The 17697-nt window shown below is 41.6% G+C and overlaps 1 protein-coding gene across 1 annotated transcript in view; it reads right to left on the bottom strand.

The window, feature by feature from the left end:
* FAM160B1 (family with sequence similarity 160 member B1) overlaps window positions 1–10929 on the bottom strand; it is a 45277-nt gene extending 34348 nt beyond the window's left edge. The window contains exons 1-2 of the mRNA XM_030941266.1: window positions 10557–10929; window positions 2042–2120 (exon numbers count right to left, since the gene is read on the bottom strand). Of these exons, the coding sequence (XP_030797126.1) occupies window positions 2042–2120; window positions 10557–10601 (124 nt within the window). The 5' untranslated portion in view covers window positions 10602–10929. The remainder of the gene's footprint in view (window positions 1–2041; window positions 2121–10556) is intronic.
* Between the last annotated feature and the right edge of the window lie 6768 nt (window positions 10930–17697).

The following is a 17697-nucleotide window of genomic DNA, read 5'->3' as shown; positions in this document are numbered from 1 at the left end:
AGAAAAAGAAATGCTCTCATCTTACTCTTGTATCTACCCTTTTCTCTACGAGATTGCTCCCATCAAATAAAACTGCAATATCTTATGTCTTTTTAAAGAATTTAAAAACCCTTTCCTGCTGCCGTATCTCCTTCTCCACCCCGTTTACACTAATACGCCCCATGAGAGCAGTCTATACACATTGTCTATACATCTTTTCCACCCATTTTCTCTTTTTTTTGAGCCAGTCTTCCTCTGTCACCCAGGCTGGAGTGCAGTGGTGCCATCTCCACTCACTGCAACCTCCACCTCCTGGGTTCAAGCAATTCTCCTGCCTCAGCCTCCTGAGTAGCTGGGATTACAGGTGTGCACCACCATGCCTGGCTAATTTTTGTATTTTTTTGTAGAGTCGGGGTTTTACCATCTTGGCCAGGCTGGTCTGGAACTCTTGACTTCAAGCAATCCACCCATCTCGGCCTCCCAAAGTGTTGTGATTACAGGCGTGAGCCACCGCGCCCAGTCAGTTCCACCCATTTTCTCTTAAACCTACTCCAATCAGGCCTTCTCTCTCCTCCCCACCATTAACGTGGCTCTTATCAAGAAAACTAATGTGCTTCTTGTAGCTAAATCCAATGATCCATTCTTAGTCTTTATTAACCTGACATCAGCATCATTTGACACAACTAATCCTTCTTTCCTCTTCTAGGCTGCTGAGGACACCATTTGCTATTGGCTGTCTTCTTCCTTACCGGCAAAAGCAGCTTCCTTCACTACTGTCCTCATCTTCCCAACCTCTAAACACTGGGTCCAAGAGTTCAGTTTTGGACGCCTTCTCTCCTCCATCTATCTTTCCTCCCTAGATAATCTCATCCAGTCGCAGGGCTTGAAGTCCTACTTACATGTTAATAACTCTCAATTTCATGTCTTAAGTCCAGATTCCTGTTGCTAGTTGTCTACCTGACATACCCAAGTGGACGTATGATGGATATCTCACACTCAATACGTCCAAAATGTGCTCACAAACCTGCTCCTCCTGCAGTCTTGACCTGTTCCCAGCAAGTGGCACTCTACTTTTCTAGCTTCTTAAGCCCAAACCTTTGGAGTTATCTTTGACTCTTATTCCCTTATCCCCAATATCCAATCCATCAACAGATCTTCCTTTAAAATGTATCCAGAATGCAATCTCCTTAGCACCTCCACCCTGGGATAAGCCATTATTGTCTCTCGCTGAGACTGCTGTGACAGTACCGTTTTACCAGCTTCATCCCTGAATCCTGTCAATCTAAGTTTTTTCACAGAAGTCAAAGTAATCAAACAGATTATATTTCAGCTCTACTCAAAACCCTCCAAAAGAGTTCTCACAGTAAAGTCAAACCCTTACAGTGGCTCACAAGGCCCTGGGGGAATATGCGACAAGCCTCCGAACCCCCACCTCTGTCTTCTTTCATCTCCTGCTACTTTCCTCCTTCAGTTTGCTCTATCCACACTGGCTTCCTTAAAGTTCCTGGGATATGCCAAGTATGCCATATGCTCTGGCCTGAGGGTTTGTGAATTAGGTGTCATTCCTGAGACACCCTTCCCCCAGATATCTAGCAGGCTCAGTTCCTTTCTCCTTTAGATTTCAGCTCACACGTCATATTGAGCAATGAGGCTTTCTCTAACCTAAAATAGCCAACTGTCCACTCCCACCACCCAAACGTACCCCTATAACCCTTTAGCCTGCTTCATTTGCCCTTGACGCTTATCATCTGACACACTATATGTATTTGTCTGTATACTGTCTGCCTCCTCCCAATCAATACATAAGCTCTGAGGACACCAGTGTTGCCTGTTTGACTGTTCTATCCCCCAGTGCCTCAACGATGCCTGACACATAGTAGTAGGTGCTCAACAGATACATTTTTAAATGAGTGACTAAATCTTAAAGACAAATTAAAGATAAGATTGTCTATAAACTTAAATATAAAATAAATTTGAAGACTTATTAAAAATATTTTAGTATTTTACACATTTTCTGTTTAACTTTCACAAATTTTCAGTTAGTATCAGCATTGTTCCTTACCTGAAGTCTCTATGTAGTAATGGGTAATTGCCTTCCAGTGATAAACAAAATCTTCTTGTAAAGGAAGAGAAGGTGCAAGCTACACAAACAAAAGACCACAACAATTAAGAAAACGGCATTGAAACTTTCCCATAACTTACGACTCTGTATATATGTATTATGATGCAAAGGTAGCATAAAAGTAAGGCGTGAACTTTGTTTTTATATGTCAGATATCAAACAGAAACAAAATAAGTCGAATCCAAGAAAGTAAAAATGAGTTATCAAGAAAGAGGAAAAACGTAATTATCAACATTATTATTAAACTACAGTATTGGGCTTTTTTTTACCCTCCCCTGACACTTGTTTAAAAGTAGGTTTCAGGCTGGGGGCAGTGGCTCACACCTGTAATCCCAAAACCCTGGGAGGCCAAGGTAGGTGAATCACTTGAGGTCAGAAGTTCAAGACCAACCTGGCAACATGGTGAAACCCCGTCTCTACTAAAAATACAATTAGCCAGGCTTGGTGCCATGTATCTGCAGTCCCAGCTACTGGGAAGGCTGAGACAGGAGAATCGTCTGAACCTGGGAGGTGGAGGTTGCAGTGAGCCAAGATTGTGCCACTGCATTCCAGCCTGGGTGACAGAACAAGACTGCACCTCAAAAAAAAAAAAAAAAAAAAAAAAAAAAAAAAAGGAGGTTTCAAAGGTATGTTAAATGAAAAATTAAATGAAAATGCCCAATATTCTAATACTGACATATCAGTAAAACAAAATTACTAATAGCCAGGGATCTTTGTACCTAGGACTTTGAAATGCAAAACAGTAAAAAGCTGCTACGTAATTAGTTACACGTCGTCACTACTAAAACATGTACCAAAGTCAACTTCGTAATCAGATTAAAACTGTACCCTACATTCAGTGACATACAGATGTAAATCTTTTCTTTTTTAAGCTTGGAATAGGCAGTGCATATTTTTAGCAAAATAACTACATGAACAAGATACTAACAATTTAAATTCCACAAAGTCAAAAATGCTCAACATTTTAGCTCTAAAACTTACTTCAGAAGTTTTATGACCAATATTATATCCCCTCAGTCATCTTACAGCAAACCTACAAGTATTTCAAATGTGCATTAAATGGACAGAAAAAGATTTGCATACACTTTCTACATTTCTTTTCCTTAAAGAGTGAAAGAGAGTGAGAGCTCCCCTAGTCCTAATGTTGTCAGAGGCCTTTGAACCAGAGCGACTCCATCTTGAACAGGAGCTGGGTAAAATGAGGCTAAGACCTGCTGGGCTGCATTCCCAGGAGGTCAGGCATTCTTAGTCACAGGATGAGATTGGAGGTCACAGGTCCAATATCACAAGATACAGGTCATAAAGACCCTGCTGATAAACAGCATTCGGTAAAGAAGCTGGCCAAAAGTCACCAAAACCAAGATGGTCACAAAAGTGACCTCCAGTTGTCCTTACTGCTCATTATACACTAATTATAATGCTTTAGCATGCTAAGAGCCACTCCCAATAGTGCCATGACAGCCTTCAAATGCCATGGCAATGTCTGAAAGATACCCTATATAGTCTAAAAAGGGGAGGAAGGCTCAAGGCTGAGAATGGCCCACCCTTTTCCCCAGAAAATTCATGAGTCATCCATCCCTTGTTTAGCATATGATCAATAAATAACTAGAAAAATAGCCAACTAGTAGCTCTTGGGGCTTCTCTGCCTGCGGAGTTTTGTTTCTTTTGTTTCTTTACTTCTCCAGAGTCCATTTTCATAGCCTTCATCTAAACAGATGACCTAAAAGAGGTCATGTTATTCTTGCACTTCTACTGGTACCATTTTGATTTCTTGGTGTCCTCAGCATCCACCTCAGAGCTGGCAACCCTGCCGAAACAATTTCCGAACTATTGTCCAAATTATAAATATTGGTCATAAACATCTTAAGTGTTTCAATCAAGAAGATGAAATGTATTTATGGAATAAAATAGACCTGAAAATATTTCAACAATCATCAATATCATCCACTGTAAATAGTACTGTGTTAAGAGAATAAAATATTCACCTTATTTTCAAAAAATAAAAAAGACTGCAGGAATGGAGTTAAAATCTTTGGGAGTACTTTAACTTCAAGGAGAATATGGGGAGAAAAAAAACTTATGGGAGATGGAGGGAAAAAATGAGGAAGAAAATTAAGAATCAAAGTATTAACTTGGGAAAACAGTATCATCTTCCTGAAATTTTTAGATTAAAAAAAGTTTTAATCAGCCACTTGTTTTTAGAATGTTCTCAAAATACATAAAACCTCTTCCTAATTTGTTTTGGACCTGACTTCTATAGACTACCTTTATACAGTTAAGTGCATTCACAAGTTGGACAAACCCAAATGAAATTTGTTGTTTCAGGAACTGTACCTAGTTTCTTAAGTGTCAATGTTACGATTTGTTAAACTTTTCCAAGGCAACCTCCTGGCTATATGAGGAGTTACAGTATCCTTTTTCCAGATTATTTCAGGAGTGGGAATTAACTGTATTTCAAGGGAATTGAAACTGTATTCTCTGGTCACTGGGCAGAGATGTCTTACTGCGTTTGTGTCAGGACCTTTGTTGTAGGTTATAGTCAAATTCAAAGCAGGATAGTGTTACTTTGTTACCTCCCTCCAGGAGTTAGATTTAAATAAGAAACCTATTTAACTAGAGAGCTAAACAGTTCTTAATTGCTAATAACTTAGATTAGTAACAATCTTGTTCAAACATGAATAAATTTCCTTATTTATGTAAAACTTTCTAGTAAACTTGCCACTTTCATTACTAATTCTAACGTGCAAATCACCTGTTTTATTATTGCATAAAAACATTGATGCTGTGAGTTAAAAAAAAAAAAGTGTGAATCAGTACCAAGAGATTCCAATTTTTTTACAATACAGATAATTAAATTTTAAAAAATTCATGCAATGACTATCACAACCCCAAATTGACATGAAACCCTTAACTAGACTTTGCTTTCTCTGCAAAGCCTGGCTAGACTCTTCCTGCCTAGGATGGAATCCCTATACATGCCTTGATACTCTTGACCAGCTGGCTTGCTCTCTTTCATCCCATATCCCACTTTTGTCATTGTTTAATTATCCATCTCTTCCACTAGATTGTCAGCTCTATGAGGGCTGGGACTGTATCAACTTTTTCTTCACTCAATCTCTGGTTTCCAACTCAGGCATGACACAGAGTTAAGAATTTGATAATATATATTAAGTGAATACATATATAACACAGAAGTCACTGCCTTTTAATGAGTAGTTATGTGCCAGGTGTAATACTGCAAATTTTGCACATACCGTACGGTCTTAAACTCTCATGATAAACCTATTTTGCTCAAACTCTGAAGACTCAAAATCAGTTAACTGACTTAACCAAGGAAACACTGCCTTTAACTAGGAGCCTGGACTGTGTCCAATACACCCATCACACAAAACTATCTAGATGGATAATTCAAATGAAAACTAGTGTTCTAAAAGTCACCTCTGCTTTTACTGTGTCTCATGTATCATCAACATTCCACTCCCAGATTTTATTTTATTTTTGAGATGGAGTTTCGCTCTTGTTGCCCTGGTTGGAGTGCAATGGCATGATCTCGGCTCACTGCAACCTCTCTGCCTCCTGGATTCAAATGATTCTCCTGTCTCTGCCTCCCAAGCAGCTAGGATTACAGGTGCATGCTACCACGCCTGGCTAATTTTTGTATTTTTAGTAAAGTTGGGGTTTCATCATATTGGTCAGGCTGGTCTCAAACTCCTGACCTCAGGTGATCCACCCGCCTCAGCCTTCCAAAGTGCTGGCATTACAGGCATGAGCCACCCCGCCTGGCCCCACTCTCAGATTTTTTAAATGCTTCTTTCTGCCCCCAACTTTCCTAATGACCTTCCCCATCTTCTCTCCCCCTCTAAAGTCTTGCTCACTTCCTCCCAGAGAGCCTTTTATAACAACTCCAATCCTAAATGCTTGCTCCCTTCTCCTATAGAGTTCACTGGCTAAACCAATCATCCAAATGACAATAATGGTTTGACTTTTACTGAGCACTTACTACGTGCCAGGCACTGCACTAAGCACTTCATGAACATTATCTCATTTTAATCGTCACAACAATTCTACGATAGGTTTAATTATTTCCCTTTATAATGAAGAAATGGAAATGTATACATATCAACTAACTTGTCCAAGTACAGAAGGAAGGGATAGAGGCAGGAATGGAACCCGATTCTTTCAGGCTCTATGAGTTAGAACATATTCTTAGGCATTCCTTATTCTATAACCTAATTTGTATATTTGTTTTGTTTTCCAAATGAGACTGTAAGCATTGTGACCAAGGACACAAGTACACCAAGTACACCTTGTTTCCCTCACTTTGAGCCACACTTTCCTGGTGACTCAGAAGACATGTGCTAAATGAGTGAAGGACTGAAGCTAGAGATCACTTGTTGGAAAAGAATATGCGAAGAAAACATGAGATATACTTGATTTGTGGTTTGAATTTCCAGGGCACAGGAGATTTTTAAGGAATTGCTAGTCTCAACAATCATCATGAACTCTTAACTATAATTTTAAAAGAAAACATTGCACTTACATTCTGAAAGACGACTTCCATTAAAGGAATTAGCTAAAATGATAAAACTCTTCCCTGACACTGTCCTTTATCCTCTCTGGAATAAATCTGCCCATAAGGGTGGAACTGGTTGGAATTTAAGAGGAACATGCCCTTGGCACATTCCCTAGTGAGGACTAGGCTCTCAACAAATACCAAATTGTATTAAATGGAAAGTGTTTTATCTATCTTTTGAAGAAGCTGTGTTAAAACAATCCAATCTAACTCTGGAACTAACTACAAGAAAGGCCTGAATTCAGACTTGTGACATGTGACAACTGGCTAACAGAACAGATTAATTTCATAAGACTCTTACTGGCCAATCATTTCTATACTGAGAGAAGACTGTCATTTCTAAAAAGGGAGGCAGGAGTTACATTACAGTTCTTATTTTGATCAAGAAGGTGTGAACTTCTCTTCCATACTCAAAATGCAGTCTATCAGCTTAATAACACATTTTCAAATATTAATTTTGGAAAATATCTTAGTCATATTTTTCACCTTGTAAGTAGTTACCAGGGAGTGAGGAGAAACCATTAATTAAACAATAAGAAAAACACTATGTTTAAGCCTCACTTAAATGAATATGATAAATGATAATGATAAATGAATATGAAAATGATAAATGATAAATGAATCCAGTCAACGCTAAAAAAAACTATTTGGGCCAGGTATGATGGCTCCATCCTTATAATCCTGGCACTTTAGGAGATGGAGGTGGGAGGCTCACTCAAGCCCAAAAATGTGAGACCAACCTGGGCACAGTGTCTACATTGTGAGACCCAGCGTCTACAAAACATTTTTTTAAAAAATGAGTGTAGTCGTGCTGGCCTGTAGTCCCAGCTACTCAGGAGACTGAGACAGGAGAATTGTTTGAGTCCTGGAGGTCGAGGCTGCAGTGAGCCATGATCATGCCACTACACTCTAGCCTGGGTGACAGAGACCCTGTCTCGAAAAATAAGTAAATAGTTAATTAAAAATCAAAAACCCATTTGAAGCCTCGCCAATTGAATAAGGAAACCTGGAAAGTAATCATACCAAAATGGTTGGAAAAGCATTACTCCACAGACTGATCCAACAAAATAATGAAAAAAGGTCGTCAGCATCCAGGTATTTTCTGTCTCTGTATAATCCTGATAATTATGCTAATTGGAATAATGCATCAGGAAATGCTAATAGGGCATACAAATGAACAGGAACACACAGAAGAGCTAATGAAATGAACTGAGGAATGGTAAGATTGCTTCATAGAGGAAAATACCAAGCAAATTAATAAACAGAACTGAATAACTAGAAACTAATCTTGAGCTACAAAAAAAAATTATCCAAATACCACAAGGATGGCTTATTCATCATTGCATGAGTTCATTCCCAAGAGAGAATGTTAAAAGGGGGAAAAAAAAGGTTAGTATAGGACATCAAACATTTTCCATGAGATTTAACCTCCTATCAAGATAAGATGGGTGGTGCCACAAATGAAAACATTAGGTCTAAGGAAATGAAAACATTACATTTCTAAATGTAATGCATTAATTTCAGGACTAGGTGAATACAAGCCACTCTAACTTTTTCTCACTAACCTCAGCAAAGTAGGCTAAGGATATTACAGAGCAGGAGCCAGATAATTTGGCAGATGCTAATATATACAATTATAAAAAGATAATGAGGACAAGAAAACACAGGCCTTCAGATAAAAATGAGCCTTTACTAGAAGAGCAAGAAAGTTGTCTTTCTTTTTCTAAGCACTTATTTCTGTAAACACTAGCCTGATGGGTAAAGGATATAAATACAGTCGGTATCTGCGGGGGACTAGTTCCAGGATCTCTCTTCCCACCCCTAAAATCTGAGGATGCTCAAGTCCCTGTTTTAAAATGGCATAATACTTTCATATAACTTATGCATACCTGTATACTTTAAATCATCTCTAGATTGCTTCTAATACCTAATACAATGCCTACACATCACTTCATTCACATGGATTCAAGGCAATACTTGAATGTGGCAAATTCAAGTTTTGCTTTTTGGAACTCTGCAGAATTTTTTTCCCCCTCGAATATTTTTTTACCTGAGTTTGGTTGAATCACAGGTGCAGAGTCTACGGATAAGACAGCTGACTGTAATGTAGTAAATTTTGATTCCCAAGTATCTCATTAAGTATTCCCAAGTATTTCATATATTCAATGTTAAAATAAAATGATTTGGGCTGGGCACGGTGGCACACGCCTGTAATCCCAGCACTTTGGGAGGCCAAGACAGGCGATCACTTGAGGTCAGGAGTTCGAGAGCAGCCTGGCTAACATGGTGAAACCCCATCTCTACTTAAAAAAAAAAAAAAAATTCGCCGGGTGTGGTGGGGTGTGCCTGTAATCCCAGCTACTAGGGAAGCTAAGGCAGGAGAATCGCTTGAATCCGGGAGGCGGAGGTTGCAGTGACCTGAGATCATCACATCACTGCACTCCAACCTGGGTGACAGAATGAGATTAGGTCTCAAAAAAATAAATAAATAAATAATAAATAAATAAATAAATAAATAAAATTAAATGATTATTGGTATTTTTAAAGAAAACAAAATATAAATGTTTTAATAAATTACAGTTATTCTTTTAACAAAAGTGCTTTAGAGTGTGCATAAGCAAGAAAAAACTAAAAGTTGTCTTGAAGTCTGCAACTGTCATTTCCCTCCGTGTAATACTGCTCTACATTCATGAAACGCTGTTTTTCTTGTTTGATACATTTGCCCAAGAGCTTGTCCTAGAGCTAAATTTTTCAACACTTCCCATGTATCACTTAAATAACAATTGTACTAGTTTGTTTTTATTACTGAAGGCAAAAACTCCATTTTATTTTTGCCTGCCCATAAAAAATTGTTGTATCTGATATTTCTTAAAATGTACATTTTGAAGTACCCTATTGCATCATACGAACACAGGAAGAGAATTATCATGTTAAAAATTACCAAAGTAATTGTTTCTGCACAGAATGCATTTTTCAATTTTGGGCAGTTCTCCCAGAATAAAGTAAACAAGTAAAGCAACTAGCACTCTTACTAGAACAGTGACAAGACATTTTCTTTTAGTTTCTTTTCACGTATTCGTCTATTAGGATACTTGAATACTGTCTCTCTATGCTGGTGTCTAAAACCCTCAAAGGAGAATACAATTGCAGGATAAACGAAGAGTGTCCAGGAAGAGAACTATACAAGAAAGGAAACAGATGGTCTCTGTGCTCGGTGAGCTTGGAAGCTGTCGAAAGCAAACTCGATTGGACCCTCCAAACCCCTATATCAGATCAATCTATAAGGTTCAGCTGAGTTCGGCCTTCTGGCCCAAGAAAGCAAAAGCCAGCAACCCGGGGGCTGGTCGGCGGCTCCCTCGCCAGGGTCGCCCCACAGCGAGACCATGCCTTTCTCACCCCTACCCCCCAAAACCAAAACAAAACAGAACCCAAGCCCAAGCGGTGCTTGCTCGTTTCTTTTGTCTTGCTCAACGGTGGCCACTTTTTCCAGGAGAAGGTTAACGTTAAGGGAGCCCGGGGGAGCGCCGTGCGACCCCGCCAGGTACTCCCCGAACCCCCGTCCCCATCAGAGGAATGAGGCGACCACCGAGCGGCGTCGGGCGGCCGGGTCCGGCACCCCTGCCCTGGCTCCTGGAGGAGAGCAGGGACCGCCGACCCGGGGCAGCCAGGGACGGAGGGGACCCGCGCAGAGCCAGGCCCGAGGCCCCGGGGCGCCCCCACGACTCGGCGGCCACCCAGGGCGCCTGCCTGGGGCCTCACCCCACACGGGGCCAGGGCCGCCGAGGGCCGGGCCGAGGCCGCCCAGCTTGTCCCCGAGGCCGCCGGGAAGCGTAGGCCGCCGCCATCCCCGGCCTGCCGTGCGCCCGCAGCCCGCGGCCTTACCGCCTCCACGGCGTGCTGCAGGATGGAGGTAAACTTGGAGAACATCCTGTCCCGGGACTGCAGCAGCCTCTCCCGGGACGACCTGGAGAGCTCCTCAATCCGCCGCCGCCGCCCCTGCTGCGGCTGCCGGAGCCGCTCCAGAGTGAAGGCCGGTGCGGGGCGGGGAGGACCAGCTGAGGACCGAGGCAGGGCCTGGCCCGGCCGCTTCAGGTGTGCGCTGGCGGCGCGGCGGCTCTGGAGGGCGCCGGGACGCGGAGGCGGCGAGAAGGGCTTTCGGCGCGGACTCGGGGCCCCGAGAAGCTCCGGCGGTGGCTGCGGTTGGGACACGGTGGCAGCCCGGCTCAGGTTCCTTCCGCCCGCTCTGCCCGCCGCGGCCTGCAGGGGGCGCCGCCGCGGCCCGGGGAGACCCGGCCAGGCCTGCCCTGCGGCGGGGCCGCTAGACGCCGCGGGGGCGGGGCGCGGGGGGCGCGATGAGGCCTCGGTCTTGCCCGGGGCAGGAGGCGGCCTGGGGGCAGCCACCGCCCTCTCCCGGCTTTCTCAGCGCGCATGGGATACCGGCTTTCTGACGTTTTTACAGCTCAGCGTTTCTCAAGAGTTTTGTTTCTCCAGTGGAAGTAACAGACTGACTTTATAGGGACGCGCAGCCGTCCATATATGCGTATAGTATTCAGAGGTTCTTTCTGTAAGAACCGATTTGGAAGACTCGTAAGGAAACTGTTCTTTAAGCAAACATTGGCAATGGATTTAAATGCCCAGAATTTGAACAAATCAACGACTGCAGGTGAAATGGCTTTGCTAACTATAAAATATATTATTCAACATTAAAACAGGAAATCCCACATGAGCACATGGTAAGACGGCTGGCTCTAAATAGCCCATTAAAATATTTATATATAATATATAATAGAATTTATTTGTGACATGGTTGATAGGTGTAGTGATTCAGAACAGCATTTTCTATTCAGTTATCAGATGATACCGGAAAACAGTAGCGAGGGAAAGAATCTGAAAGGAGTCTAATAAATGTCTAAGGCGGATAAATAGAGCTACAAGGTAAGCACTTGGGTGGAGGCTGCTTAAAATACTCCCCAACAGTGTATTAGTCAAGCCTTGAAGAAGCAATTCAGGCTAGTAAAGTTTAGGTTGAGTTAATACGAATTATGAAAATATTTGTATCCTGAAGAAATTTGTTTTATGCTGGTATTGGCATTTTACCAAAAGGATCATTAAGTTGTTAAGATGAGGTGGGGAGTGAGTTTTGCATGACCAGTGATGAAATATATATCTGGCCCAGGCGCGGTGGCTCACGCCTGAAATCCCAGCACTTTGGGAGGCAGAGGCGGGAGGATCACTTGAGCCCAGGAGTTCGAGACCAGCCTGGCTAACAACATGGTGAAACTCCGTCTCTATTAAAAATACACACACACACACACACACACACACACACACACACACACACACAAAAGCTGGGTGTGGTGGTGTAATGCGATTACATGCTTGTAATCCCAGCTACTTGGGAGGCTGAGGCAGGAGAATCCTTGAACCCGGGGGGCGGAAGTTGCAGTGATCTGAGATTGCGCCATTGCACTCCAGCCTGGACAAGAGTGAAACTCCGTCTCAAAACACACACACACACACACACACACATATATATACATGCATACATACGTTTATACGCACACAAATATATACACACGTGTATGTGTATATATATATACGTATATACACATACGCACATAGGTGTATATACATATATATACATACACACATATATATATCTGTAATTGATTCGTGGAACAGAGAAAAAGTAGAAAAGGTGGCTGCCATATAGAGTGGTGGTAACTGGCCAGGCTCTGGGGCTGGGTAGCCTTAGTCCCAGCGCTGCCACCCATGGTGGAAAGTTATTTAACTTCTTTGTGTTTTTATTTGCTTATATGTCAAAAGGGGAGAACAGTACCTACCTCCTGAGGTTGTTGTGTGAATTAATTAATATATGTAAAACACTTTAACAGTGCTGAGCCCTAGTAAGAGATGCACAGGCACTTATAATTGTTCTGAGTTGTAGTAGTGGTATTTAGCAAAATAATGGAGCCAGAAATCAAGAATTAAGGAGGCGATCTTAACTGGGCTTCTTTTCTCCCGTGTTTTTGTGGTTTATATCCCTGCGGTGCTCCTTGGCAGATAAATACGACCTTAATTTTCTGTGTACTACCCCCAGAATGCTCGAGGCATTCTCTGTTGTTTTGTGCCCCGTACCAAATTCTGGCTAATTGTGTCTGCTTCAACCGAGAGCACATAATGTTGCTTATTATTATTATATTCATACACAGTTTAAGATGGTTAGTCATATTATTAACCATAATTAGTTTCATGATCTAATTATCATGCATTTATATGGCATTTTATAGTTCCAAAATGCCTTACAACCACTAATTGTATGAGGAGGTCTTACTTAGAGTTGTGTGTATTCAATGATGTCTATCTTTGTATACTTATAAACACAATAAAATATATGTTTTGCTCTAGATTAATATCAATATTTAGGATGCTGATTCATCTACCTGCTATCTAGGTTTCAAGACATACAAGTTGGACTAGAATTGTAACTGAGCAGATATTCCTATTTCTGATTGTCATCCTAGAATGCCTGCTGTGACACTGACGTCAATTAGCCTAAAACATGGGCACAGTTAGACATGCCCCCAAAACCTGTGATTTGAGAAGACACAAGAAAACATTCCCCTAGCCTCCCAAACACTTAGGTATGGGTAGCTGAAATTTCTCAGTTAGAACTTAATGCCTTTATCTCTTTGGCTTAAGCCAAATAAGAAACTTAGTCCTTGTTAAAATGAAAATACTCTTGGGAGATATAACACATTAAACTCTTGTCATTCATTAGACCTCAAAGGGAATGAATTGGTTAAATTCTAGAATGAAGTTTAATTAGTGAAGACACAGAAAAATCTAGAAAATTGGAACCCAGTTGGGATGGAGTTGAGAAAAGAGATAAAAATCTATCTTTTTAAAAAAACTTTTTAATAATAGTCATTCTGACTGGTGTGAGATGGTATCTCATTGTGGTTTTTATTTGCATTTCTCTAATCAGTGATATTGAGCTTTTTTTCATATGCTTGTTGGCCACATATATGTTTTCTTCTAAAAAATGTCTGTTTATGTCCTTTGTGCACTTTTTTTTTTTTTTTTTTTTTTTTTTGAGACGGAGTCTCACTCTGTCACCCAGGCTGGAGTGCGGTGGCGCGATCTCCACTCACTGCAAGCTCCGCCTCCCGGGTTCACGCCATTCTCCTGCCTCAGCCTCCCGTGTAGCTGGGACTACAGGCACCCACCACCATGCCCGGCTAATTTTTGTATTTTTAGTAGAGACAGGGTTTCACCGTGTTAGTCAGGATGGTCTTGATCTCCTGACCTCGTGATCCGCCCATCTCGGCCTCCCAAAGTGCTGGGATTACAGGCGTGAGCCACCGCGCCCGGCCCTTTGTGCACTTTTTAATGGGGTTGTTTGTGTTTTTTTCTTATAAATTTGTTTAAATTCCTTATGGATACTGGGATATTAGACCTTTGTTAAATGCATAGTTTGCAAATATTTTCTCCTATTCTGTAGGTTGTCTGTACTCTGTACAACAAACCCCCATGACATGTGTTTTACCTCTATAACAAACCTGCACATGTATCCCTGAACCTAAAATAAAAGTTTTAAAAAGAAAGAGAAATAGACTTAGATGATACCTGCTTCCAAAGTTTGGCAGAGTTCTGCAATTTGTGAGTTGAACACATGAATTGTTAGCAACATTCCCTCCTCAAATCACACTAAAATGACAGTAAAGGGATTTTCCAAAGCATATGCCCAAAAGGATAAATTAGGAGAGGAGAGAACAGCAACAGCATTTTCAGAATTAGAAAGTAGCCATAAAATGGGTTAACTCTGATGTGGCTGACCTAAGAAAGCTGAATCCTAAGCCAACAATGAAGAAAGCCAGGAATCAAAAGTCATCCCTTGTTATCCTCCACGGAGGCTTTGTTCCAGGACCTCCGAAGGGTACCAAAGCTGAGGATGCTCAAGTCCCTGTTGTAAAATGGTGTGGTATTTGCATGTAACCTAGGCATCAATCTCCCATATACTTTAAATTATCTCTAGGTTTCTATAATACCTAATACAACATAAATGCTATGTAAATAATTGTTATACTTTATTGTTTAGGGAATAATGACAAGAAAAGCCTGTACATGTTCAGTACAGGTACAATTTTTTCCCCAAATATTTTCGAAAGTGTTGAAAGAGGTTGCCTCTGTGGAACAGGAAACTGGGAGTTTGGGAAGAAGGACAGAAGCTTTCATGACACACCTTGTAAAACCTCTTAACTAAACCCTATGCTGGTGTAACACAAAGTTTGTTTGTCAAGGGGAGAAACTAGGAGCAGGAAACCATTTCTGATGCTTTTGTCTAAGTTTAGACAAGGTATTATAAGGGTTCATCCATGTAGGAATAGGAAGGAGATGGTAGACTTGATAGATGAGATATGATCAACCAAATTTTCCAAGTGATAAAAGGAGTGATTTGGTAAAGTGAAAGATGTTGCTGGAGTTTCTAGCTTGGAAGGAGTTAGTTGAAGAAGCCATTAATTGAAATAGGGACCATGGAGATGTAGAAAGGTGATGAGATGGGTTTAATATGTTAGAATTTGATTATCTGTAAATTACATCTGTGTGAAGACAGAGTATGGGGTGATGAGTTTGAATTAGGAAGTAAAGAGAGAGATCTGGGCTGATAATAAAGATTGGAGGATCATTTCTTTCTTTCTTTATTTCTTTTTTTTTTTTTTTTTTTGAGATGGAGCCTCGCTCTGTCACCCAGGCTGGAGTGCAGTGGCGCGATCTCGGCTCACCGCAAGCTCCGCCTCCCGGGTTCACTCCATTTCACTCCATTCTCCGGCCTTAACCGCTCCCCCCCCCCCCCGACCCGCGAGTAGCTGGGACTACAGGCGCCCGCCACCACGCCCGGCTAATTTTTTTGTATTTTTAGTAGAGACAGGGTTTCACCTTATTAGCCAGGATGGTCTTGATCTGCTGATCTCGTGATCTGCCCGCCTCTCTAGGCCTCCCAAAGCGCTGGGATTACAGGCCTGAGCCACCGTGCCCGGCTGGAGGATCATTTCTTAAACATGGTAATGGAGATATGAGAAAAAAATGAGGTAGTTTAGTGAGATGGTATAAAGGAAAAAGACAGAATGGATGCAAACTTGAGGACTTCCTGCATTTAAAGAGTAGGAAATGAAAGAAGAGCTCATTTAGAAACAGCAGTCGGAGATAAGAAAACATATAGTAAAGAAGTTCAGGGAGAAGTGAGTTTCAAAAATTGAGAGGCTGGTTCAAGGTATGAAGATAAGTTAGCTCAGTTCTGCAGTTGCCACAGAAACAAAAGGGAAGCTGATGGATCTCAGAACCTTTCATAAAAACGGTGAAGACCCTGGTGTTCAGTGTCATATTTTCTTGGTGCATTCTAATTGCAGCTGCAGTGGGCAGTTCTGTGCATGTTCAGACCCACCTCATGGTGACAGTGTCTCACTTTAATCCCATGTGCCCTTTGTAGAATTTTTGTCACTGGAAATTCTCTGTGCAGACAAGCCTGCTCTTTCCAAAAGCACAATGGATTAGCACTGTAGGGGCAACACTTTTTTTTTTTTTTTTTTTTTTTTTTTTTGAGATAGAGTCTCACTGTCACCCAGGCTGGAGTGCAGTGGTGTAATCTCGGCTCACTGCAACCTCTGCCTCCCGTGTTTAAGTGATTCTCCTGCCTCAGCCTCCCGAGTAGCTGGGATTACAGGCATGCACCACCACACCTGGCTAATTTTTGTATTTTTAGTAGAGACAGGGTTTCGCCATATTGGGCAGACTGGTCTTGAACTCCTGACCTTGTGATCCACCCACCTCATCCTCCCAAAGTGCTGGGATTACAGGCGTGAGCCACCGCACCCAGCCTGTAGGGGCAATTCTTAGCTAATAGGGGATGAAATCTGATGGATAAACATTGCGGTGCCCTGTCTTCCTGGTGGACAATTGTGGGAATCAAATCTAGGAAGCGTTCTGAACACTCTTCAGGAAGTCTTGTGGGATCAAGTACACATTGACCACAGTGGTGACGCTTTTCCTCCTTTCCTCTCATTCTCCTTACTTCCTCACTCTGTGATCTGCAGTGAACTTCCTACAGTTAAGTCTTTGTCTTAGGCTCCACTTTTGAGAAAACCCACTATGTTTGGGAGTTGGAGTGGGAGAAACTTAGAGGGAAAGTCTAAGTGCCACAAATTGGATATAGGCTAAGGAAGATACACCTGCACTGCCCCCTGCCCCCACCACAGGCTAGGAAATTACAATAAAGGAAGTATCTCCTGAAAATGAGCAGTGCTGCATATCAGAAAAATCTCAAATAACAGTGGCTTAAGGAAGTTTCTTCTTCAAGTAAAAGAAGTTTGCCTTGTAAGTAGTCATGACTATAGCATGACGAATCCATGAGGTCATCATGGAGCCACACTCTTAGCTTTCTGCACCACCATCCAGTACTGTCACACTCAGGATCCCTTCGTGGTCCCATATAGGTGCTGAAGCTCTAGTTACCAATTTTAGGGCAGTAGCAGGAAGAAGGAGAGAAAAGAGGAATTACCTTCTTCCTCTGAACAAATCCATTCTGAAAGTTCTACACTTCTGCTTACATTTAATTGGTCAGAACTTATGTAACCATGCATCATGGTTAAAAAAGAAAGCTGGGACATGAAATGTTTAATTCTATGTAACCAGCAGAAAAATTAAAAATACGTCATATAACTTTCAAATTTAATACAAAAAGTTTTGCTCAATCCAATGCACTATAATAAAGAAGATAAAAAGATACTGAAAAAAGAAGCCTGATGCTAGGCATGGTGGCTCATACCTGTAATCCCAGCACTTTGGGGGGACGAGGTGGGTGGACTACTTGAGGCCAGGAGTTCAAGACCAGCCTGGGCAACATAGTGAGACCCCACTCTATTTTTAAAAAAAGAAGCCTGAATAACACAAAATAGGTCTTTCTATTATAATAAATGTAAATGAATTTAGCTCATCAATTAAAAGGCAGAGATACATACACTGG

Source organism: Rhinopithecus roxellana, chromosome 11, assembly GCF_007565055.1.
Source record: "Rhinopithecus roxellana isolate Shanxi Qingling chromosome 11, ASM756505v1, whole genome shotgun sequence".
Lineage (NCBI taxonomy): Eukaryota > Metazoa > Chordata > Mammalia > Primates > Cercopithecidae > Rhinopithecus > Rhinopithecus roxellana.
Note: the sequence above shows the minus strand (reverse complement) of the source record. Positions and strands in the feature narration are given on the sequence as shown.